General features: G+C 40.4%; 3 protein-coding genes across 3 annotated transcripts; all 3 read right to left on the bottom strand.

Moving 5' to 3' along the window:
- Positions 1 to 3,973: 3,973 nt before the first annotated feature.
- Positions 3,974 to 10,055, bottom strand: LOC143890449 (dirigent protein 5-like). Its single transcript, XM_077395137.1, has 2 exons — positions 9,058 to 10,055; positions 3,974 to 5,792 (listed from the first exon to the last, which is right to left on the bottom strand). Exon 2 carries the CDS (start codon positions 4,859 to 4,861, stop codon positions 4,313 to 4,315), a length of 549 nt encoding a protein of 182 aa, XP_077251252.1. The 5' UTR covers positions 4,862 to 5,792; positions 9,058 to 10,055; the 3' UTR covers positions 3,974 to 4,312.
- Positions 10,056 to 14,821: 4,766 nt separating this feature from the next.
- Positions 14,822 to 17,899, bottom strand: LOC143890446 (acidic endochitinase-like). The gene is made up of 2 exons (XM_077395135.1): positions 16,451 to 17,899; positions 14,822 to 16,063 (listed from the first exon to the last, which is right to left on the bottom strand). The coding sequence occupies exons 1-2, from the start codon at positions 16,950 to 16,952 to the stop codon at positions 15,615 to 15,617; spliced, it is 951 nt and encodes a 316-aa protein (XP_077251250.1). The 5' UTR covers positions 16,953 to 17,899; the 3' UTR covers positions 14,822 to 15,614.
- LOC143891352 (putative disease resistance protein RGA3) lies at positions 17,483 to 17,842 on the bottom strand. The gene has a single exon (XM_077395941.1). It carries the CDS (start codon positions 17,840 to 17,842, stop codon positions 17,483 to 17,485), a length of 360 nt encoding a protein of 119 aa, XP_077252056.1.
- Positions 17,900 to 23,910: the final 6,011 nt, after the last annotated feature.

Raw genomic sequence — 23,910 nt, 5'->3', positions numbered from 1 at the left:
TTATGAAAAGAAATTATATGATGAATGGGTGTATGAACACATAAAGGTGGTACGATGGATGTACAAGCCTTGATATTTAATCCAACCGCAGCTTCTTAACAAGTCAGCTGTTGTTGGATCAAATATCAAGGATGGGATGATGAGTACATGTTTATACGCCCATTCATCATACAATTTTTCATCTACATTAACAAATGTTTGTTTTGGTACAACCAAAGATACCAGTTACATGGTCTGGTTGCTTTGACTTGTTTTGTTGGCCCACCCACATAGTCTATTTTTTAGTGTTTAGTGTTTAGGCATTAAGAATAAAAACTTGAAAACCGAATGACGGGTAACCCGCGGGCACCAACGCCCGACGCAGACCCACCCTCGGGTCACGGGTACAGGTATTTTTTTTCACGGGTATTGAAATTGGTACCCGTACCCCTGCGGGTATGGGTCCCATTTTGCCGGGTCTAATTAGGTGTAAAATGTTGGGTCCCACCCTAATGCATTGGTTTGTATAAATATGATGGACCCCACGTCATCAATTACATTATGAGTAACATGGTGGGCTCCAACCTATGGTTTGGGTAGAAACGGTGGGCCCACCCTATAAATGAGTTTGGGTGGAGATGGTGGGCCTGCCACATCAAAACATGAGGTGTAAAATGGTGGGCCCCTCCCATGCTAGGCGTGATAAAATGTTGGGCCTTACACCATCACCTAAGGTATAAAATAGTGGGCCCACCAGATGAAGGGTAAAATGGTGGCCCCACCCATGCTATGCTTGGATATAATGTGTTAGGTCATACCCATTGAGGTATAAAAAAAAGGTTTTCCAGAAAAAAATTATCGGAAAGAAAGCAAACGACAATGGAAAGAAAGCTTCTTAGTATATATTATAGATAGATGGATAGATAGATTTTTAGTATATATTATAGATAGATAGATTGCATATTATAGATAGATAGATGTTCTCTATGGAAATAGCAAGCTTGTTTTATTTTATTCTTTTCACGTACGTCAACCTTTGTTCTTGGGAAATGATTTCAGCGCTCCAATGTTTTGATAAACATGCGCTCACTTGTTTGTCGTGTAGCATTTGAAGGGCTTCAAGAGCCTTTTGAGAACCATAATATCCTCTGACATCCCTTTAAATACTACACGACAGACAAGTGGAGCGGATGTTTATCAAAACACATGACCGCAGAAATCATTTCCCTCGTTCTTGTATGAAATATTAGCTTGACAAAAATTAGTGAAGGAGCAAGATAACTTCAGGATATATAAATTGTCCAAGCAGTATAACTAATCAGAAGAACAACTTATCCAACGATTTTTATCCCCACGGAGAACAACCTCAGTAGAGTCACCACAAGCTTTTCAGTTTGAGACAGATTAAGCGGACAATAACCTTTTGCATAATATATTGAACCATCATCAAATGGCAACATAGTTCCGGTCCCAGGCCGAACAAATGCATAAAATGCTGAACCTTCATCAAATGGCAACACAGTTCGGGTCCCAGGCCGAACAGATGTCCCTGTTAAGATATGTAGATTTTAAAAGATCTAGCTGTTGGATTATTTGGGCGTTAGATTAGGTAGTTGGATAGGTAGAATAGGCAACTAAGCTGATGGTGTCTAGGTTAGATTAGGAACCACCACCTACTGTGCTTACCCTGATCACTTTTTATGTTGATCTCTTTGAGTGTCCTCTCATCAGGGAGATAAGGCCTAGGGAAACTACACTTTAGTTTCTCTTGTAGGACTTGACCACCCTAACTACAACTTGGCGTGACCTAATGCACGTCCCAATCAGACACAAAGTGGGATAGCCTCATGCCAAATATTGAAGAAAACATTATAGAAATAAAGTAATTTAATTGTTAGTGTTAATGTAATTAAAAAAAAAACCTTTCCAACAGTGTAAATGACAGTTAGCATACAATGATTGTAACTTTAATTACTGCATTATATAGTTTGCATCCAATGATTTTGTTTAAATGTTACTTAAGCCGCGAGGGAAATGAAATCTTACCTTCTAGTTTAGACATTGCTTCCTTGAAGAATTCATGGCCTTAGATACTAAAAATAGAGAGGAAAAGAAATGGGGATGTCATCCCATGATCGTCTTGGTCATGACTTTCTTTTCTTCCCAATAATCTCCACCAGTCTCCAATAGAAGAAAACAAAACTCCATCAAAGAAAAACAGAATCCCAAAGGTTCAAAAGTTGAGGAAGAGCCAAAAAGCAAGGAAGTTTAGCAAAAGACCCCTGTTGGATCACTAGGGACTTAAACACTGAGTATGAGGACTGACTTTAGAGATCACATGTATTCTCTCTTCTCTTGCTTGTTTTGAGTTTTGATATCAACGGTATCATGACCTTGGTTGTTCTGCCCCCTTCCTTAGACATTGTTCTAAGGACTGGGGAGTGGTTTTGTTTCTTTTATTGCATTATCTTTCTTAATTAATATATTGGTAGGAGTCCGCCTAACCCCAGCTTACTGATAAAAAAAAAAGAAAAAATCTCTACCAGTTCCGAAAAAAAGAAAAACAGAAATGGGATGTCAAAAAAAGGAAAAAGAAGAAGAAATGGGGATGTCCATCCTGTTCTAATCAGGCCCTTGCTTGGAGCTTGCAGATGTGATCCTTTAAGTTATGATATTCCGATGATCCATCCATCGGACCGTCCGGGTCCATTGACACACCTACCCAGGCATAAAACGCCTCTTAAAGGAGGTCTTTGGTGGTGTGCACGCACCAACACCCAGGGAATACGATCCATGCAGACTAGTTGCCCACTTGAATAAAAGATTGTGAAAGCTCAAAAGTCGAAACGTCAAAACTTTAAACCAAAAAATTAATCTTAAAATAACATGAATCAAAGTGTCAAAAGTGGAGAGAGAGAAGATGAGAATAATTTATTTATACATACTATGAGAGAATCCACTTATTGTTGTATTAGTCTCACCTATTGTTATATGTATAGGAACTGCAGAAAGTATTAAAATAATAAAATGAATTTATGTTGCAAACGAATTAAATTAAAATAATGAAATATTGCAACGTATTTGCTATTAACAAGTGGTTTAATTTGATTCATAATATAAAAAGGTATTTGCTAGGGACTTTGAAAGGTATTTGGCAGCTTGGCTGTTGCATGAGAGAGCAGCCACCTCAGCTGAATTAAATGAATAAGACAAAATCTGCTGAAAAGTGAGCTGAGTGGTCGCTAGCAAATCCCTTATAAAATTCCAACAGCATCAGCGTCTATTAGTATTTTTTAATGAATATATGTAATTACTGAAATTAAACTACCCTAGCATGATCCATCTGCTAGCTGTTACTGGAAAAGTCTTCTTTCATCTGTAACATGGTTAAGGATATAGAAGATGAGATAAAGAGTCAATAACATAGCAGGCCTCACCCCTTTCTTTGATACTGACCGTTCATCTCATCGACCGTAGTCTGATCAATGTGCAAGCATGAAATTCTACAATAAAGACGGTTTAAACTCCGACTGTAGATACAAAAGATCTTTTAGCTGCAGATCAGTATTTTCTAATGACTGAACCCTTCTTTAGGCTCTTCTGCTTGAATTCTAATCGGATTTTGGGCACAATTTGTACACAAGCTTGCAACCTAGCTAGGAGACTAAAATATCCAATTAGATTAATTGAACACAAATTATTTTCTTCTGATTTTTTTATAGGCAATTATTTGGGGTTTGGAAGGACCCTTAATTACCAAAAATATTAAAAATATAAAGAAAGCTAGAAATGGGCATAAATAAACCCACTGCGGCTTCGGCTATTGTCTTTAAACACGTTTGGAGGTCAGCAAACGAAAAGGCGGATGTGTTAGCCAAGTAGGGTGTTGGGAGGGAGAGTATTCTCTGGTTCGATCATCTTCCCCTGTAGTATAATATTGTAATTTTTGTTGTTTTTTCTCCTCATTTCCTGTATCTTTCTTGTTTTTGTTCTCTGGGTTGCCCCTTCTCGGGTGCTCCCTTTTCATTTTATACAAATCGCCATTTCAAAAAAATAAAAAAATAAACCCATTACAATCATAAGATAAAACATGATATAAATCTCACACTCACAAACTAACCCACAATATTGGCAATAGTGACTAGCCCAAGCCCTATTTACAAGCACTTAATTTAATTAATGAAAACAGACATGCAAGGCTTTTCATTACCTTAGCTTAACCCAAATTGCTATACATCTTATTATCTACGTCAAACACACTCTGATATTAACTTAAAAAACAATCACAATAACATGCATTTTATGCTAACAGACTTGCATGAAGAGCAGTTCTCTAATAGCATTCAAACAACTTAATATCCATCTCAAGACGAAAATAATCAGCCCCTTGAAACGTATCGGTCCGAAACGTGGCTATCCCTCTAGCCATGAAGAAATCTCCTGTGCCACCAACCACTGAAATATCCCTAGTCTCCTCATCCATCATATCTGCTCCCATAAGGTTCAAAGTCCCCTTATACTGAGTAGAGTTGAAAACAAGTGAGTAAGCGAACCATGCATTGTAGGTTGTTTTCATGTCATAGAAATAAAAGCCTTGGGCACGCGCAACAGGAGCCGAGAGATAGTTCTGATCTATGGTCATGGGATCATCAAAAACTACTAACTTTCCAAAGTTAAAATTTCCGAGAATGTTCGAATTTGCAGCTATGGTAGAGGTGGCATTTTCTGTGTTCCTACCGTTGTATATTATGTCATGGTAGTAGAGAACTAGTCTCTTGCATGGGGTACTCTGCTTTGTCAGGATTTTCTTACGAGCAAAACTGCTATGAATTAGGAGGAAGAAGAGAAGAATGCAAAATGTTTTTTCTGCAACTCCTTTCATTGTTCTTAGGTTGATGACTTTGGGGCTCACTGGCTCAGTGAGTTTTTGTTTAGATCAAAACCAATGTTTCTTCTCGTTATATAAGGGTTCGCAAGTATTAAAATATTCGTGGGTTTTGTTATGTCTTAAGCTAAGTTACAATCAAATTGTACGTAGGACATGAGAGTGGTTAGTTGCTTATTGTATGTGTGATCGAAGACAACAGGAGCAGTTGATGGAGAGTGACCAACACCAATTCTCATGGTTGTTTTATGTTTTTTTATTTCTAACCATATATGAACACTTTTTTCTCTTCTCCTTGTCAATGGCTCAGATGTAATACACGTGGCACTTCGGAGTATGAGGTTTTTTTTATGGTCGGTGGATGTTTCATTGCCAAGGAAAAATATCTGACGATCCTAGCTTTTTTATTGTCATTAGATGATTAAACAAATAAATTTGACATCTTTATACAGTTATAAATTAAGAATTTTCTTTTACCCGGACTAACTTAATTAAGATTCAGCCATTTACGGAAAGAGAATGGGCTGATTTTGGGTGAGACACTTAGGCCATGTTTGGCTGCCATGAAAAATTTTTCCATGGAATATTGGTTTATCTAGTGGTGGGATAGGGACAAGAAGGGTGGAAGACGAAGAGAATTGAGAGGGAGAAAAAATCCACTTTAGGGGTTTTTTGCAAAAGGAGAAATTATATGGTGTAAGGCCTTACAACTAGGGCTGCAACACGGTCGGGTTTTTCAAAACCCTAGCCCAACCCTGGATCCCATTATCTCGGCCCTGACCCGCCTGCCCTGACCCTGAGTCAGGGCCGAAAAAACTTAACCCATGGCCCGCCCTACAGGGCTCAGTGCTGGCCCTGGCCCGCCCTGATTGGCCCTGATTGGGCAGGGCTGGGCCGGCCCGGCCCTAATTGACCCTAGTGCAAATACCTGTTAAGAGTGCCAAAAATAAAGCAACCACTTATCATATAGAACAAAATGATCAATAAACAGAGAAAGGGAACAAAATAAGACTATGAATTCAACAACATGACGGGCAACAGAGACAATTAATAATAATAATCTAAAGAAACATCAATCCAAGATAATAGAAAACATTAGCAAAAGAGACATGCATAGATGGTTCAATTCTATAATAGAAAACTTAGGGTCGGGCCGGGTCAGGGTACCTGAGGCATTAACCCAGAACCCAAAATCTAGCCCTGACCTTGTTCGGGCTCAGGGCGGGTCAGGGCTGACACGGTCAAACTTGCACCCCTACTTACAACAATTAATAAGGCCTTTGTACGGTGGAAATGCCACCCTTGACATATGATCCAACAACAGCTGCTCAAAAAGTGAGCTGCCGTTGGATCAAATATCAAGGGCGGTACCCTTACTGTATTGTTGTAAGGCCTTACACCGTATAAAATATCTTGCAAAAGAAGTCGTCTACTTTGCTTTATCTGCACGGACAGTCTTGCATGTAGTTTCACAATTTGCAAATAGAGTCACCACCTTTGAGTGAATTTTGCAAATCAGGTCATGCCATCAATTTGTGACCAAAATGCCCATATTTTTTTTACTTGTAAAAGATCAAAATTTCCTCTTATATAAAAAGACATAGTAAAAGGACCAGAATACCTATGAACCTCAGTGATATGATTCGATAGGTGGGTCCCACTAACCCAATTCAAATCCATGCATCCAGTGAGGCCCACCATTTTGCCTCATGCTTTGATGTGGTAGGTTCCACAGAAGAGCCCTGTATATGGTGGGCCCCACAACTTTATGCGTCGTGTTTTGTTTTGCTGGGGTGGGCCCACTTTTTGACACCCATGCATAAGAATGCTAGTACATGTAAAAATGATATTCCCACACCCTTGATTCAAACTTGATCTTTGACTATAAGATGTATTTTGGTCTTTTTAATTTTAGCCTTTTAACATATAAGGAGATTTTGGTCTTTTCAACGGGTCAACAAAAATCTAACAGTATTTTGGTCAAAAATTGATGGCATGATTTGCAAGCTTTGCTCAAACATGATGACTCTATTTGCAAATTCTCAATGTAGAAAATTCTCTTTGCAAATAAAGCAAAGTAGAAGACTTCTTTTACAAAAACCCCAATTATCTAAATATTTGCGTGACTGTTGAGAATGGAAGAGTCTGGTTTCTTTATTGATATCTTAAAAAGGGATTTGCTAGTGTCCATCGTAGAAGGCATTTCGCGGCTGGTCTGTTGCACATCAGACCAGCCACCTCGCGAACAGAGACAAAAGCAATTACCTCCTAAAAAAAATATCTGGAGGTACAAAAATTCCTATGAATAAAAAATAAATTGGTGTAAAATTTGATTTCCTCATCAACCTATATCTTATCAGAGTAAAATATCTAAAATTTGAGTTCCTAGACTCTTTAGGGTTCCCCCAAGGAAAAATAAACCATTAATTTTTGTAGTCTTTTCTCTTACACATGGGATTACCATTTGAATGGGACCGACCATGTAGGTTGCCTCCACAAGATTAACGGTCTCGACTAGACGCACATACCCCATAATGCACCGACCTGACCCGACCCATGTTTTTGCGGGTTGGGTGACCCACGGGTCACTAAAACTCCGACCCGTGCCCGCAAATTTGCAGGTGGGTAGGGTCGACCTGCGGGCATGGGTTGCTTTTGCCAGGTCTACCTATAACTTATCAGAGTAAGTTAAATTTTGGTCCCATCCCATGTTTGGTTGCCTTTTAGCACTAGGTTTATTTTAATCCCACTCTTGTAATGATTACTTGTGGGGTGAATTTTTTAATCCCACTTTTGTAATGATTGCCTTTTCATCCCATCCCAAGATAACCCCAGGAACCAAAATAAACTCAAGAACCAAAAATAAGCTTGAGAAGAATTTTTTTCTACCCAACAGTTCAAGCAACCAAACAAAGGTTTTTTTTTCTCCCACCATATCTCCCAGGGTATTTTTTTCTCCCACATAACCAAACATGGGATTTTTATTTTACCAGGATACTTCCAGGACTCTTTTTTTTCCCACCTATCTCCCATGGTATTTTTTTCTCCCACATAACTCCCGGAAACAAAAAAAACCCGGCAACCAAACAGAGCTTCCTTTAGGGTTCGCCCAAGGAAAAATAAACCATTAATTTTTGCAGTCTTTTCTCTTACACATGGGATTATCATTTGAATGGGACCGACTATGTAGGTTGCCTCCACAAGACTAACGGTCTCGACTAGACGCACATACCCCCATAATGCACCCCAGTTGGACCAAAAATTTCCTTTTACCATTGATCCTAAAAGTAACCTTTTGGGTAGACGTTTCATACCCAAATTGTAAGTTGGGCCCTTTTAAAGGGTAGTGATATATTTGCCCTTTTCTTCAGTTGGGACAGCCCCATCTCGTGTATTTATGAATACTCTGTTACCCTAGAGGGGCTCTCCCAAGTAAAAAAGAAAAGAAAAAAGAAACGAATATATAATCTCCCCTTTTAAACCTGTAATTTGAGTTAAAAAAAAAGGTAATCTTACAAGCCCCAAATTGCATCCAAGCACCAATTTGGTGCCTCGATGAAATTTGTCGCCTCGATTAAGACTCTTGGTCCAGAATATTGCGCCATTTGGACCTTATAAACTCGCTAAGTCCGAAGACTGAATTTCCGAAATCTCATCTGGATTTTGAATTTGCTTATTTTTCAAAAGAAGGAAAAGAAATAATAATGAATCACGCCTCTCACGCGGTGGGTGTTTCCACAGTCATACATGTTTCTTTGAGTTACCATCATGAAATTAACAGCAAAGGAAAAAAGAAATCATCGACTTCATGTGCAGGGGAAGGCTATTAATGAAAAAAGAGAAAGAAGTCTAAATTTATTCCTTTATTTATGATATTATATGGTATGATTTGGTTGGGGAATGATGCCCCAAAATTTATTTCATGACAAAAGTTAAAGGAAATTCAAATTTTAAACAGAACTCTGTTGAAAAAAAAAAAGTTACTGTTGCGGAATTACTGGCCCGGATAAAGTTTTCCTGAGTTAAAGCTGTAAAAATTATATGGGATAAAATAAATATGGAAGTGGAAAAATAAATGACAAATAATACTAGATATTTTTACGTGGAAAATCCTCCGGAATAAAGGGAAAAACCACGGGACCATAGTCCACTTGAAAACTTCCACTATAGTAAATAATGGGTTACAACATTACCTGCAGGGTGGGTCTCTTACAGAGTGCATACAAACTTGTGCCTTCAGTGTATGACTATGAGTAGCTAGTACCCCCTCACACACTGGCTCTCACTACACAGCTACCTGAGAACCCTCTCTCTCTCTCTCTCTCTCTCTCTCTCTCTCTCTCTCTCTCTCTCGTGCCAGTGGCTTTACTCTCTGCAGAGCACTTCACTTGTGCTTCTGTTGATGTTCTGTCTTTCTACTTCTTCATCTGCCCTATTTATAGGTGCAGGATGGGCACTGTGCTTGCAATCGACGTGCGGAAATTTCGCACTGAAAGTCACCAAAATCGGCACTGAATTCGACAACGACTGCCGACCTTGGCGTATGCACCGCAAAAGTAGCTGAAATTCGGCACGTGCTTCGATTTCTTGGCATATGCACCGCAAAAGTAGTTGAAATTCGGTGCGTGCTTCACCGAATTTCACTCAAGAGATTTATTTCTCTTTATTTTATTCATTCTCTTCTTTTCTTATACATCACCATCAAACTTGTCCCCCTTTCATTTTCCAAAAATTTTGTTCATTTCACCAAGCATTCAATATTACATTGAATGTTGGTTTGAAGTGGGCGACACCACCAAATGGGAGGGCCCCACTCCAACAAATCTCCCCCTTACGACCAATTTGGGGGGGTCGTCAAGCCTGCTTATTTTCTGCAAGCTTGCAGCTTTTCTCTTGGTAGGGTCTTTGTCATCATGTCAGAGCCATTGTTATCGGTGTGGATTTTCTCAAGCTGTAATAGCTTCTCTTCCAACACATCGCGTATCCAATGATACCTTACATCGATGTGTTTGGATTTGGAGTGGAAAGCTGAATTTTTGCTGAGATGGATTGCACTCTGACTATCACAGTATAGAACATACTTCTCTTGCTTCTGGCCCAATTCTTGTAGGAACTTCTTCATCCATAGGACTTTCTTACATGCTTCTGTTATACCAATATATTCTGCTTCTGTGGTGGATAATGCAACAAATTTTTGTAGTCGGGACTGTCATGATACAGCTCCCACTGCAAAGGTTAATAGGTACCCTGATGTAGACTTTCTCGTATCCACATCACCAGCCATATCTGCATCTGTAACACTTTGTAATACAGGTTTACCATTACCGAAACATAACTGAGTGCTGGACATATCTCTAAGATACCTGAGTATCCATTTGAGTGCTGCCCAGTGTTCCATACCAGGATTTGAGAGGAACCTGCTAACAACTCCAACATCATGAGCAATGTCAAGTCGTGTGCATACCATAGCATACATTAAACTGCCGGCTGCCGATGCATAGGGCACTTTATCCATTTCTGACTTTTCTGTCTCACTTCAAGGACACTGTTTCACACTGAGCTTAAAGTGACTTGCAAGTGGAGAACAAACTGATTTAGCTTTGCTCATGTTGAACCTTTCGAGAACTTTTTCAACATACCGTTCTTGAGATAGCCAGATTTTGTGGTTCTATCTGTCTCGGGATATCCTCATCCCAAGAATCTGCTTCGCCGGTCCTAAGTCTTTCATGGCAAAGGACTTGCTCAACTCCTTCAGCTTGCTAATTTTGCCGGTATCATGGCCAACAATTAGCATGTCATCAACATCGAGCAAGATGATAATGAAATCACCGTCTGAAAATTTCTTGACAAACACATAGTGATCTGTAGTGGTTTTGTTATAGCCGTGCTTCTCCATGAATGAGTCAAACTTCTTGTACCACTGTCTTGGTGCTTGCTTGAGCCCGTATAGACTCTTCTTTAGTCTACACACAATATGCTCTTTTCCTTTGGTTTTGAAACCTTTAGACTGCTCCATGTAAATCTCCCCATTAAGATCACCATGTAAAAAGGCTGTTTTTACGTCAAGTTGTTCGACCTCCAAATTCAAGCTGGCTGCCAAGCCAAGAACAGCTTGGATAGAAGACATTTTTACCACGGGTGAGAATATCTCCTCAAAATCAATGCCTTTCTTCTGCCTGAATCCCTTCACAACCAGCCTTGCTTTGTATCGTGGTTGTGAGCTAGCTTCTTCAGTTTTCAGTCTGAACACCCATTTATTCTTGAGAGCTTTTCTACCTTGCGGTAGTTTGACTAGATCATATGTGTGGTTTCATGCAAGGATTTTATCTCTTCTTGCATGGCTTTTAACCACTCCTCCTTGTGATCGTCAAACACTGCTTCCGGATAGTCTCCGGTTCTCCCCCGTCAGTGAGCATCACATACTCATTTGGAGAATATCTGCGACTGGCTGTCGCACTCTGGTAGATCTCTTTAACTGAGGTTTTGGTGGGACCTGTTCTGCAACCGGTTCTGATGCCGAACCGCCATCTGGTGGAGTATTATCACCATCAGTATCTGATATAGCTCCCCCGTCATCCGAATCTGTGGGTTGGGAGACTAGTTCCAGATTAATTGGTTGTTCATCTGATGATTGCGGCTCCTCGTGTTTCTCAAAGTCTTCGATTGTCTGATCTTCAAGAAATATCACATCTCTACTTCTAATGATCCTTTTGCTGATAAGATCCCAGAGTCTGTAGCAAAACTCTTCATGGGTATAACTCAGGAAGATACACTCCTTCGATTTTCCATCGAACTTGGATCTTTCATCTCTCAGGATATGAACAATTGCTCTGCATCCAAACACCTTCAGATGGCCATAGAAAACATTCTTGCCTGTCCAGACAGCTTCTGGTACGTCACCGTCAAGTGGAACTGAAGGAGAAAGGTTGATCAAGTCAACTGCTGTCCTCATTGCCTCCCCCAAAAGAAGTTTGGCAGTTTTGCATTTGAGAGCATACATCTGATTCGCTCACAAATGGTTCTATTCATCCTCTCTGCGACACTGTTGTGCTGTGGTGTCTTTGGTACTGACTTTTCCAGTCTGATTCCGAAATTTTTGCAATACTCCTCGATTGGTCCTCGGTATTCATCTCCATTGTCTGCACGCACAGACTTCAATCGTCTGCCAGTTTCTCTTTCAACCTTCAAGTGAAACTGATCTTTAGTTTTTAAGGCAAACGTCCACAACTTCCTAGAGTGATCGTCAATAAAAGTTACAAAGTAGAGAGCGCCTCCGAGTGTTCTACTTTGCATAGTGCAAACATCAGTATGTATCAGATCTAGAAGATTAGCCTTTCTAGTTGATGGAGAACTTCGAAATGCAACTCTGTGTTGTTTTCCCATGATGCAGTCAACATAAGTATGCAATGGTGCTCCTTTCATTCCTGGCAAGAGTTCTTTTCTGGCGAGAATCTTGAGCGCTTTCTCACTCATGTGGCTGAGTTGCTTATGCCATAGCTCGGTCAGCACTTCTTTCGCCATTGCATTTACTTCACATCCACATAGCTTTGCTTCTATGATGTAGAGAGTATTACTTTTTACTCCTTTGGCTACCACCAGATTACCTTTGGTGAGCTTCCATTTTCCTTCACCAAAGTAATTATTGTAGCCTTCGTCGTAGAGCTTGCCTCACGTCCTTCAAAAATAGCTTGCATCCGATTTTAGTTTCCAAACAAATATTGTCGACGCCGACTATTTTGGATGCACCTTCATTTCCCATCCTTACAAGGCCAAAGTCGCCGCTTGTATAAGATGTGAAGAAATCCTCCCGTGCAGTGACATGGAAGGAAGCACCTGTGTCAACTACCCAGGTGGAACTCTGGCATGCGAGATTGACACAGTCATCATCTCGAACAATGACAATTTCATCCGCGGCTATTGCGATATCATTTGTTCTGTTACCTTCTTCATTAACTTTGGATTGCTCCGCCTTGAACTTTCTGCATTCTCTAATGAAGTGTCCCTGCTGCCACAGTGGTGGCACTTTTTGTCTCAGCTGAAATTGGACTTTGAACATCCTCTTTGCTGGTTTTGGCTGTAGGAATTTCGACTTTTGCTCCTCCCGCGCCGGTTTTGCTTTTCTTGTCTATCAGTGACAAGTGCCTCTGACTCAGGATTATATCCCTCGTCTTTTTGTCGGGATTCTTCATTTAGCATTCTGTCTTTTACCATATCCATGGTCAGCATTCCGTCAGGTGCTGAGTTGTTGACCGAGACAACTAGTGTGTCCTAGCTCTTTGGCGAGGAGCTTAATAGGAGCAACGCCTGCAACTCGTCTTCTATTGTCATCTTTATAGAATTGAGTTGATCCACCATGCCTTGGAACTCGCTCATGTGTTCCGAGACGCTAGTCCCATCCTTGTACTTCAAATTTACAAGTCTGCGCATCAGATTTGCTTTATTTTGGGCGGTTGTCCTTGCATACATTTTCTCAAGTTTCTACTAAAGAACGTAAGTATCGTGTTCATTGGCAAAATTTTGGAAAATGCTTTTGTCGATCCACTGTCGGATCTAAGCATCACACTTCCGGCTAAGCACTGTCCAATCTCTTTCGGACATGGTCGCCAGTTTGCCGTCTGTCGACATTGTCGATTTGTCATCGGTCGAGGTTGTCGGTTTTCCATGGTAATACGCTTCCACAGATCTTTAATGTATAAAAGATCCTCTATCTTTGGCTTCTAGATCGCATAATTAGATGCGGTCAATTTAATCATATTGCCTGAGCTCTCCTCCATTTAATTGTGCACAGAAAAATAATCTAGAGCAACCAGGGCTCTGATACCACTTTGTTGGGAAAAAAAGTTATTGTTGCAGAATTACTGGCCCGGATAAAGTTTTTCCGAGTTAAAGCTGTGAAAATTAAATGGGATAAAATAAATATGGAAGCGGAAAAATAAATGACAAATAATACTAGATATTTTTACGTGGAAAACCCTCTGCAATGAAGGGAAAAATCATGGAACCGTAGTCCACTTGAAAACTTCCACTATAGTAAATAATGGGTTACAACATCACCTGCAGGGTGGGTCTCTTACAGAGTATATACAAACTTGTGCCTTCAGTGTATGGCTATGAGTAGCTAGTACCCCCTCACACACTGTGTAAGCCCAAAGGTTCCCACCTTGGCATTCCCATCTTATTTTGATGATTTCAATACACAAGTGATTTTATATCACTAATGTGTTTGATCATAAGTATGCTAAGACAAGATTGCTTGGATTGAGGCCAAGAAGCTCTCATTGGACCACATTCGGAAGGCCAGAGATATCGGAGATCCAAGATGCATGAAGACTTGAAGAATCGCAATTGAAGATCGAAGTCAATTTAGAATGTATAAGATCCAATCCTAGTGTAGGTGTTTAGAGGCATAAATAATGTAATCTCATACACCTTAAATGTTTATGAGATTGTCCTTGTGGTGTTCCAACACTTTAGAACCCTCATAACAATCCCAACTTGGTGTGGAGTTGGAAGCCAAAATAAATAAAGAAACATAATTGAAAATCTGCTGAAATTAGGCTTCTCGGAGCTCCGAGAGAATTCTCGGAGCTCTCGGAGCTCCTAGAAATAGTCCAGTAGCATTTTTCCAACTTATGTTTACATTCCCGGAACTCTGAGAGAAATTCTCGGAACTCCGAGAACACTATAACGGGAAGAAATATAGCCGTTTGGAAGTTCGCCAGATTTACCACTATGCCCCTCAAACGGTCATATTTGGTTTTTTCTATATATATGGGCATTCCAAACTTTCCAATTATTAATCCTAACACTCTAAAAACCCATTGGAATATCCTAAGAGTGAATCAAGCTTGTTTATGCCTCTCATCCTCTAGAATTAGGATTTGGATCATTAGGCTCAAATTTGTACATCTTCTACAAACCCTTGTGAGGGATTTTTTTGTTCTTTCTTTCTTTATCAAGAACATTGTATTCGGGCGAGTGTTCGGAGAAGCGGAGCCCACTCTTCGTGGTGAAGATTGCCACCAAGGTTAAAGGCAATTGAAATTGTAATCGGCACCGATCTTCGCCGGAGTTAAGAAGATCAAATAGTGAAGCCATCAACGGGTTTGGTTGGTGGAGTGGAGTAGGCCTCGCGTTTGGAGGACCGAACCACTTTAAATCTCGGGTGCACTCTCTCTTAATCTCTTGCTTTACATTTGCATTGCACTTAGGATTTAACTTGTGTGTTTAAATTTCATTGTTGATCTCTTAATTTTCAAATTGGGTTTGAGTTTTTCAAAAGATTAAAACTTGTTAGGAACATAATTTTCTCTCTTCATAAGTTGCCATTAGAGTAGTACTCGGGCCTACCATTGAAATTTCACACTGGCTCTCACTACACAGCTACCTGAGAACTCTCTCTCTCTCTGCACTACTGTGCCTGTGGCTTTACCCTCTGCAGAGCACTTCACTTGAGCTTCTGCTGATGTTCTGTCTTTCTGCCTCTTCATCTGCCCTATTTATAGGTGCAGGATGGGCACTGTGCTTGCAATCGACATGCGGAAATTCCGCACTGAAAGTCACCAAAATCGGCACTGAATTCAACAACGACTGCCGAGCTTGGCGTATGCACCGTGAAAGTAGTTGAAATTCGGTGCGTGCTTCACCGAATATCGCTCAAGAGATTCATTTCTCTTTGTTTTATTCATTCTCTTCTTTTCTTATACATCACCATCAAACTTGTCCCCCTTTCATTTTCCAAAAATTGTCTTCATGTCACCGAGCATTCAATATCACATTGATTGTTGGTTTGAAGTGGACGACACAACCAAATGTGAGGGCCCCACTCCGACAAACTCTTGATGGAGGAGCTATATCCATTGTCATAGAACTTAGACCAGAGCATGACCCCTCCATACTTGGATGAACCTTTGATGGCAGGAAGCACTTGAGAGGTGAGGATATCTGCTGGGATAAAGCCACCAGCGGGGGCTATATCAGAAGACGCAGGAAGACCCAAGAAAATCTGACCGGCCTGAACAGCAGTCCACTGATTCCATGCGTTTATAAGATTTGCAGTACTGCCAGAGGAGTATTGGCAAAGTGGGTTGTTGTAGAACTGAGCCCAAACGTAGTCGAAGAGTCCGGTGTTAATCGCCGTTCCAAGCTGTGCGTCGGGAAATGGGCACTGCGGAGCCGCTGCCAAATACACCTTATTACCTGTGAAACAACCAATCATTCCAAAATTTATTTAATCATTCATACGTCAATACTACCGCTTCAGGTGTGGCCCCTCATTTTCTAGGCTAGCACTTTGATACCATGTGAAACAACCGAAATTACTCTAAAAGCTCAAGCTGCTTGAGTTGGTGTTATTTCATCATTTATACTTTACTCTCCCTTCCGTGTGTGTTGAACAAGTGACCCCATTTTTGGATTGTACATACACTGGGTTGCCATACACATGAATTTTTAATATCAAGGAGTAGTTGGTTTTGTACCAAGGATCTACTATGAGGCAATAGCTATGATACCATGGGAAACAGCCAATTTAAGATTAAGCTGTTAGGGTTTGGTCTTATTTAATCATTTATACTTGAACATTACCTTGATGACTAGAGAGGAAGTTGGCTAGCTCGTCCCAGTGTTCGCTGCCCCCTGATGCGATGTCAAAATCAATACCATCAAGAACAGCAACGCCAAGTGGGCGAGAAGAGGATTGGCCGCCGAGATAGTTGTTCCACAGGTAGTCAGCGACTTGTCTAGCATCGTTGGTGGAGGAAAGGGAGTAGTTACCTGAGCCACCTCCGAGAGAGAGCAAAACCTTAATGCCTGTGCTTTGACACGATCTTATTTCATCGCTTAAGCCGGTGCAAGTACCGGCCGATGGGTTGCAGTGGCCCGCGAGGTTGAGTACTGGGGTCTGCCCATTGCCGAATGAGGAGAGGAATGCTATGTTCACATAGTTGTAGTTTCCCGTCGCGCATGTATCTTTTAAGCTTCCCTCGTTTCCATTTTGGCCCCAGTAGATGGCGATTCCGGCCGCGTGTGAGCGTCCCACGAGTGCAAGTAGCAGTAGGGAGATGAGGATTTGTAGTTGGAGTGCCATGATTAGAGGTAAATGTGATATCTGTGGGAGAGAAAGGAAGACAAGAAAAAGGGGTGTTTTCTCTTCTCATTAAGGTTGAGAGAGCGTCCTTCTTATAGGCCAGGTGATCGAAGGCGGAGCCTTCTCTTACTAGTGAACTTTGATTCTTTCTCTCATCAAGACTTTAAGTCCCGTGAAATGTGGGATAGACTTTTGACTTAGGACAGTTCCTTGGGAGCTTCTGAGGCGGCTTTCCACCTTACCAGATGAACAGTCAGGATCAATAATACAATGAGGTCAGGGCCTAACATTCTGTATAGACCTGGCAAACGGGTGGGTCGGGCCGGGTCAACCAGTAGGTGATGCGGGTGCGGGTCAGGAGATGACCCGCATTTTTTCAGGTCAGAATTTAGGTGACCCGCGTGGCCCGTGGGTGGGCCGGGTCAACCCGTGGGTCACCCGCAAATTCAAACAGTTGTTTATTTTTAAAAATGTTATCACTGGATTTTGATGAGGGGGATATGGCGCCACGTTTGTATAAAAGTAGGTTGTTACTTATTAGAACTGAAAAAAGAGGAGATGGAGTGGACTATCTTCTGCCTCTTGCTTATGTGAATTTCGCACATCAAAGCAGATCGTCGTGCTTCGGTCGCAACATCATCCAATAAGTCATCAGCATCATAAGCGATATTCTTGAGCTTTCCAAGCCATTTTCGAACAGCCTTAGAACTAACTTGCTTCTCCTCAGCATCTTCAACCACGCCTTGAATAAGTGTCACTGTGCTCTCTAACTTTTCAAGCTCCTCCTCAAAACCCCATATTGATTTAATTTCTTGTAATGCCGATTCCTTCAGATTGCCAGACAGTGCATCAAGAACAGAGGATACAAATACTTTTGCGATTTCTGCCATACTCTACCAAAGAAGAAAATCCGAACCAGACGTCTCAGACTCAGTAGAGATGGAGAAAATAATAGAGAGAGAGAGAGAGAGAGAGAAGAAGTATTAAGTTTAATCAAAAGTATTGAAGCCCACGCGGGTTAGTCAAATTTGTCGGTGGAAAGTTGAGCCTGGACAACGACCATAAGTCTAGCCAAATCAATGGGATGATCTCGGCCCTTCATCTATGATGTCTCGTAGCTCTCACCCAACCTTCCCCATAGAAAAGTCTTTACTTTACGGATGCCATGTTTGGGAGGGAAGGGATGGGACAACCTACCATGTGGATCACATATTAATGGTGGTGTATTTTCTTCTACGCGAAAAAAAAATGTATAGTGGGGCCCACCTATTTGTATGATCTGATTCATTCATCTGTTGAGATCCTTGCAGTTGATTAGACTATATCCGAAAAATCTTCTGGCCAATAGATTATCCTTATGACCTTATACAAGTGCCCGCGGGTTGACCCGACCCGACCCGTGTTTTTGCGGGTTGGGTCACCCGCGGGTTAGTTTTGATGGGTCACTAAAACTCAGACTCGTGCCTGTAAATTTGCGGGTGGGTCGGGTCGACCCGCGGGCACGGGTCGCTTTTGCCAGGTCTAATTCTGTAGAATGCCTCTACCCCACATCATCATCCTATTAAATGGTAATATTTTCTATCCCGGAGTCTACGCGACTACGCCAATGGCCAAAGTGATGCAAGTTGACTAGTCAATGGTCAAACCGACAAATGACGTATTTTTTTTCCTCGCTTTCTTTTGAAGCAATCGCTGAGGAAGTTCTAACACGCAAATGGCCCATTTGATGGGCAAATTAGACACGGCAAACACAATCACCCCATAACGTGTTTAATGGGTACTTGCATTCTGGGCTCATTCATAGGGTGTAAACTGATGGACCCACACCATTAAAACACTAGGTGTAAAATGTTGGGTTCCACCCTAATGCATTGGTTTGTATAGATATGATGGACCCCACGTCGTCAATTACATTATGGGTAACATGGTGAGCTCCAACCTATGGTTTGGGTAGAAACGGTGGGCTCACCCTATAAATGAGTATGGGTGGAGATGGTGGGCCTACCACATCAAAACATGAGGTGTAAAGTGGTGGGCCCCACCCATGCTAGGCATGATAAAATGTTGGGCCTTACGCCATCACCTAGGGTATAAAATAGTGGGCCCACCAGATAAGGGTAAAATGGTTGCCCCACGCATGCTATGCTTGGATATAATGTGTTAGGTCATACCCATGGAGGTATAAAAAAAAAGGTTTTCCAGAAAAAATTATCGGAATGAAAGCAAACGACAATGGAAAGAAAGCTTCTTAGTATATATTATAGATAGATGGATAGATAGATTTTTAGTATATATTATAGATAGATAGATTATATATTATAGATAGATAGATAGATTATATATTATAGATAGATAGGTAGATGTTCTCTATGGAATTATAGTAAGCTTGTTTTATTTTATTCTTTTCACGTACATCAACCTTTGTTCTTGGGAAATGATTTCAGCGCTCCAATGTTTTGATAAATATGCGCTCACTTGTTTGTCGTGTAGCATTTAAAGGGCTTCAAGAGCCTTTTGAGAACCATAATATCCTCTGACATCCCTTTAAATACTACACGACAGACAAGTAGAGCGGATGTTTATCAAAACACATGAGCGCAGAAATCATTTCCCTCGTTCTTGTATGAAATATTAGCCTGACAAAAATTAGTGAAGGAGCAAGATAATTTCAGGATATATAAATTGTCCAAGCAGTATAACCAATCACAAGAACAACTTATCCAAAGATTTTTATCCCCATGGAGAACAACCTCAGTAGAGTCACCACAAGCTTTTCAGTTTGAGACAGATTAAGCGGACAATAACCTTTTGCATAATATATTGAACCATCATCAAATGGCAACATAGTTCCGGTCCCAGGCCGAACAAATGCATAATATGTTGAACCTTCATCAAATGGCAACATAGTTCGGGTCCCAGGCCGAACAGATGTCCCTGTTAAGATATGTAGATTTTATAAGATCTAGCTGTTGGATTATTTGGGTGTTAGATTAGGTAGTTGGATAGGTAGAATAGGCAACTAAGCTGATGGTGTCTAGGGAACCACCACCTACTGTGCTTACCCTGATCACTTTTTATGTTGATCTCTTTGAGTGTCCTCTCATCAGGGAGATAAGGCCTAGGGAAACTACACTTTAGTTTCTCTTGTAGGAACTCTAAAGTAGGCCATATAGATCAAGGGGGATCATCCGATCAAGGTAGTAACCATTGCAATAAGTTGGACTTGCGTTTCCCGGCTAGATCGAGGGTGACACGAAGGTTAATTGTTTTTATTCTTGTTCCTTAATCAAGATAATGCAGCACCTTACCATCATTGTCTGTTCAGAAGTCTTCTTGTTACGTTGAGAAAGGGAAACGATATTTAATTATTTATTATTCCTAAACAGGATTTTTACCCATGAATCCCAAACCCGTAAAAGTTTTAAAAACAATTACCAATTAATCCAAAAGCTTAAGCTGTTAGAGTCGGAGTTATTTAATCATTTAATTTATACTTTAACACCCCCCTCACTCATATCTCATGTGGTCCCTCTATTGGGTCGGCAGTACACGTGAATTTTAATATCAAGGGGATGCTTCAACTTTCAACAGAAAGTGTATACTGATTATTAGTCAAGAACATGTTCATTTAAACAACGGGCAGTGATAAATTCACTACTCTATGGTGAATTCACCCCGTTCATTTAAAATGAACGGCACAGCCCACACCATAGGATGATCCAAACCGCCCATTTGATGAGCCACGACATAAATAGATTGTGCCCCAAAAATCATTTCCATAGGATGATTCTTACCCTCTGATCTAAAGAAGGACTCACATTATGGAAACATTCTTGGCCTCATTGGTGTGTTCGTACATTTCAGGGATTTTGTTCATGGGACTACTGATGCCTCGATCCATGAAATAGCTGTAATTTTGACCATCGAGAAGATGAAGGGGATTCATGCGACATAGGTCATAGTTTGAACTACATAAATGAAACATCAATGTTGCTTTTTATTATTGAGAAATGATAAATGTGCCCCTTTTGCATTACTTGGGACAAGTGTACGATGGCAATCAGGTCCCTTCAATCGTTCCCATGTGATGCGCAGGTGCCTCTTTGCAGTCATAGATAAAGTGCACCGGCAATGAAAAGGGGCTTATTTATCATTTCCCTTTATCATTGCCCTTTATTTTTGTTTATGCTTCTTTGTGTCTCGTTTTTCCCTAGCAAGAGGCAATGGTGGAGTTCTCTGGATCTAAAGAAGCGAATCTAATATTTCTCTTGATATTTACATGACTCTTTGGATAGAAATAGATTGAATCTCAATGGATGAGCCACTGGAGGCGTCATTCCTCAATGCCTTAATAGAGGAAATCTCTATAGATCGGACGGCTAGGATCATCCTATGGAAATGATTTTGGGGCACAACTGATTTACATTGTGGTCCATCACATGGACGGTTCGGATCATCCTACGATGTGGTCCGTACAGTACTTTTTGAAAAATACGGGACTGTGAGGGCTTACACCATATAAAAACTCCTGTTTCTAAAGGATGCTAGCTATGCCAAGCTAATTGCATATGAAGAACAAGGTACACAGCTAACAAAGAAGCTCTTGAATTAGGCCAGGAACATAAGGGTTTGTTTGGATGTGTGTAGTATAGAGCAGAAGGAAAGGAATAGAGATTCCCATTTCTTTACTTTCCCTTTTGTCATGGTTCGAGAGGAAAGTCAAAACAGTGCAAGAATGCTTGCATTTAGTAAATACGATCAATTACCAATGGGGGACAAAAATTAGGTGAAATTATCAACAGGACCCATGCTTTTCAGAAATTATCAACGGGGACAAAATATGTCTTGTCATTAAAAGCTGAACGAAAATGCCCTTTTCTTAAGCAACACGTTTTGTTTTTCCACTTTTCCCTCTTCTCCCTTCTTTCCCTCTTTTTTTTTTCACTTTTTCATTTTCAACTTTGTTTTTTTCTACATTACCAGTCATCTTCTTCATCATTTAGCCACCATTAGAGGTGGGAAAACTCAAAAATTTGAAACGTGAGTTCATTCCCATCTATCTTTCAATATCTAGGTTTTATTTTTCATTTGTTTTAGGGTTTTGCATTTCTCCTTCTCCCTTTCAATGGAGGATGAGGAAGATGAATCGTACGGTAGAAAGAAAAAAATGTGAAAATGAACGAGTGAAAAAAAACAGGAAGTAAAAACTTGTTCTTAAGGGGCTTGATAAGCCCATTCAGAATTTGGTAACCTCATTTTGATACTGGATAACCCCAACCCCAGAGACTTGAAAACCCCCTTCCAAAACTCCAGTACCCTTGGGCAATTTTAAAAGACTTGATAAGCCCATTCGTAAATTGGTAACCCCATTTTGATAAGTCCAAGTTATTAATATGGGTCAAAACTGTCCTTGGGCAAAGATCCCCATTGTTGAAGCTATTAACAATGCCCTTAGCAAATTCATTTCGTGGGAGATTTCTCATATTTGGAGAGAAGCCAATGGTGCGGCTGACTATCTTTCGAAAAAGGATTACCCCTCAAAAGGAATTTCTCTTCCCCCCTTTCAGCTTCCACATGATCGGAAGGCCATCATCACTGCAGATTCTAATGGAACTCAATACCTTCGGCTGTAATCTTTTTTTATCGAGCCCGCATTGGTTGGTTTTATCTTTTTTTATCGAGCCCGCAGAGGAAAGTAAAAACAGTGCAAGAATGCTTGCATTTAGAAAATATAATGTGAATACTATATGGCAATCAAAGACTCCTCGGATTTAGAAAATGTATACTTTTACTTTCTTTTTCCCATTTTGGTGAATCCAAACGGACACAAAGGAAAGGATACCGGGTTCTCCACTCTTTGTCTCCATATTATCAACTTCCAAGGATATTATAAGAATGGCAGATATAATAGGTAACAAAACCCTAAGACCAACTTCTTCCTTGATCATTCATGACCATGTCATCAAGTCTTTAACTATTCTAGCTGTATTGCTTTTGCCAGGTTCTAATTGTTCTAAGACCAACTCTTTCCTATATCATTCATGACTTCCTTCATGCCATCAAGTCTTTTACTATTCTAGCTCTTTTACTTCAGTCAGGTTCTAATACAGCCCGATGCTTTCATCATCTCTAAAAGATGAGGTACTAGGATCACTTTCCTAATAGTTTTGTGCTCTTATGATTTCTAGATTTAAAAGGAAATTTGTCATTAAAAGTTTTGCAATTAGTAACTCTAATATGACATTGTTTTTAAGGACTGTAAATCTATATGCATTGTTTGTGACTTATGAGTGATACCCAAGACAAAGTTTAGATAATAAATACCACATGTGACAGTCAACCTTCAACGAGAATCTTCAGAACATACTTTCAAACTTCATCATGCTTTTTCAATTAGATCGATCCAACTACCTTGATACCATTGTGTAAAAACTCAACTAGCTCAATTGATCTGATCACATGCCAATTGACGATAAAAATAACAACCTTACACAAGCACAAAGATCACACAACGGGCCAAGAACCATTATAAAAACAAATACAAAATCACAAGAGATAAACCCAGTCCCATAATATGTAAGCTCCTTTTCTTCTATCTTAAAAATCCCTCTCTGCCTTGCTCTCTCCTTTCACAAACACAAATAGAAAACCCTCTTCACTCAGTCTCTCTTTTGCGATTTTTCCTTCTCATACTTCCAGCTTTTACATGAAGCTTTAATATATGTTAATGTAAAGGCTTTCCCCAAGATTTTTCCTTCTCATACCTAGGTTTTACAAGAACCTTTTTATATATGTTAGGCTTTATTCCAAAACCTAAAGTTCAACACAGCTTAAAGAAGGGCAAATTCTCTATTCTTGTTGTAATCCCATTAAGAAACAAGAGTCGTAGCCGAATCCCAGAACCTTTCTTAAATGTACCCCTGAGTCCTAGACAAACTAGAAAACAAGGCAAAATCCA

Source organism: Tasmannia lanceolata, unplaced genomic scaffold (genome assembly GCF_043159265.1).
Source record: "Tasmannia lanceolata isolate RefF3 unplaced genomic scaffold, GAP_Taslan_0.1 ptg000013l, whole genome shotgun sequence".
Taxonomy (NCBI): Eukaryota; Viridiplantae; Streptophyta; class Magnoliopsida; order Canellales; family Winteraceae; genus Tasmannia; species Tasmannia lanceolata.
The sequence above is the reverse complement of the archived record's forward strand: the minus strand, read 5'-3'. Positions and strand labels throughout refer to the sequence as shown.